This window comes from Atta colombica, unplaced genomic scaffold (genome assembly GCF_001594045.1).
Source record: "Atta colombica isolate Treedump-2 unplaced genomic scaffold, Acol1.0 scaffold55, whole genome shotgun sequence".
NCBI classification, from domain to species: Eukaryota; Metazoa; Arthropoda; class Insecta; order Hymenoptera; family Formicidae; genus Atta; species Atta colombica.
In genome coordinates this window covers 2,803,911-2,804,920 of record NW_017259545.1, presented here as the reverse complement: position 1 = coordinate 2,804,920, position 1,010 = coordinate 2,803,911, and the positions used below count along the sequence as shown (strand labels likewise).

General features: G+C 37.5%; 1 protein-coding gene across 6 annotated transcripts in view; it reads left to right on the top strand.

The window, feature by feature from the left end:
- The window catches only part of LOC108691979 (serine/threonine-protein phosphatase 2B catalytic subunit 2-like), a 158,942-nt gene that overhangs the window by 139,754 nt on the left and 18,178 nt on the right, over window positions 1-1,010 (top strand). For 2 of the 6 annotated variants that reach the window (XR_001931944.1, XM_018200027.1), the window contains exon 10: window positions 196-228. The exons of the other annotated variants lie outside the window; for them this stretch is intronic. Coding sequence is in view for 1 of the 2 variants with exons in the window: in XM_018200027.1 (XP_018055516.1) it covers window positions 196-228 (33 nt within the window). In the remaining variant the exon portion in view is untranslated. The remainder of the gene's footprint in view (window positions 1-195; window positions 229-1,010) is intronic. 6 annotated transcript variants of the gene reach the window in all.

Below are 1,010 nucleotides of genomic sequence, written 5' to 3'. Positions count from 1 at the left end.
CCCCCCGCCCCCAAAGTTGCACTGACTGTCTTTTATATCGTACTCCTTCTCTATTATATTTGTATCAATCACACTGGCCTTGGACTCCTCCTATCTCGGCACGACACTATGCTACTACTACCTCTACTACTTCTACTACTACTTCTACTACCACTCAAAACTCCGATCGTTCGGCATACCGCAACCCCCGTAAAGTCGCCGCCAAAGTCGTTGTCCAAAAAAAGAATGGTAAGTCCCCGTGAGAGCCGACGACTTACTTGAAGAGCCAAGATTTTTTTCTTCTTTTTCGTGCGTGCCAAGAGTAACCCAACGAGAGTTTTCTCCCTTCTGATTTTTTTTTCTCTTTCACTTTTTGTTCCTTTTTTTTTTGGTACCACGATGTATTTGTGATACAGTGTATGATCTCTTAACTCTTTTCCTTTTTTTTTTCCGTTTCCTCTTCGCCAGTGTTTTCTCCTGCGTTTCGGTTCCGTTTCTGTTTCTCTCTTCGTTTTTCGTCGCGCGGGCGCGCCTCGTGACGTGCGTTTTCAATTGGATCGAGTATATTCTTATATACCGCCAATTCTCACGCGGTTTGATTCTTAAACGACGTAGACATTACAATTTTTTATTGGCATAACACGGGAATATTTCGATTTCTTTAATGTACACTTTCATTATTTCATTATAACGATTGTAATCTAATAATCGATTTCGATATCTCTTATCTAGAATTAACGTACAATTAGCTTTCCGTTGTAGAATTCTTAAATTAATCTCTACTAAGATCGTCAGATGAGATTATAAAAAGTAGTATTATTATTATTTAACAGCAATTATCTTATGACCAACGAAATCGACAATTTCATTTTTTTTTCCATTGTTACGGGAATGTTTTCTTTTAGCTAAATGAGAAACTATAATTCAAAGCACCAGTAGACATCGACACGAACGTTCCGCGCGAAATATTATTTTCTCGTATGTTAAGTTGACTTCTCTCTTCGTTCTTGTATATGTATATATATATATAT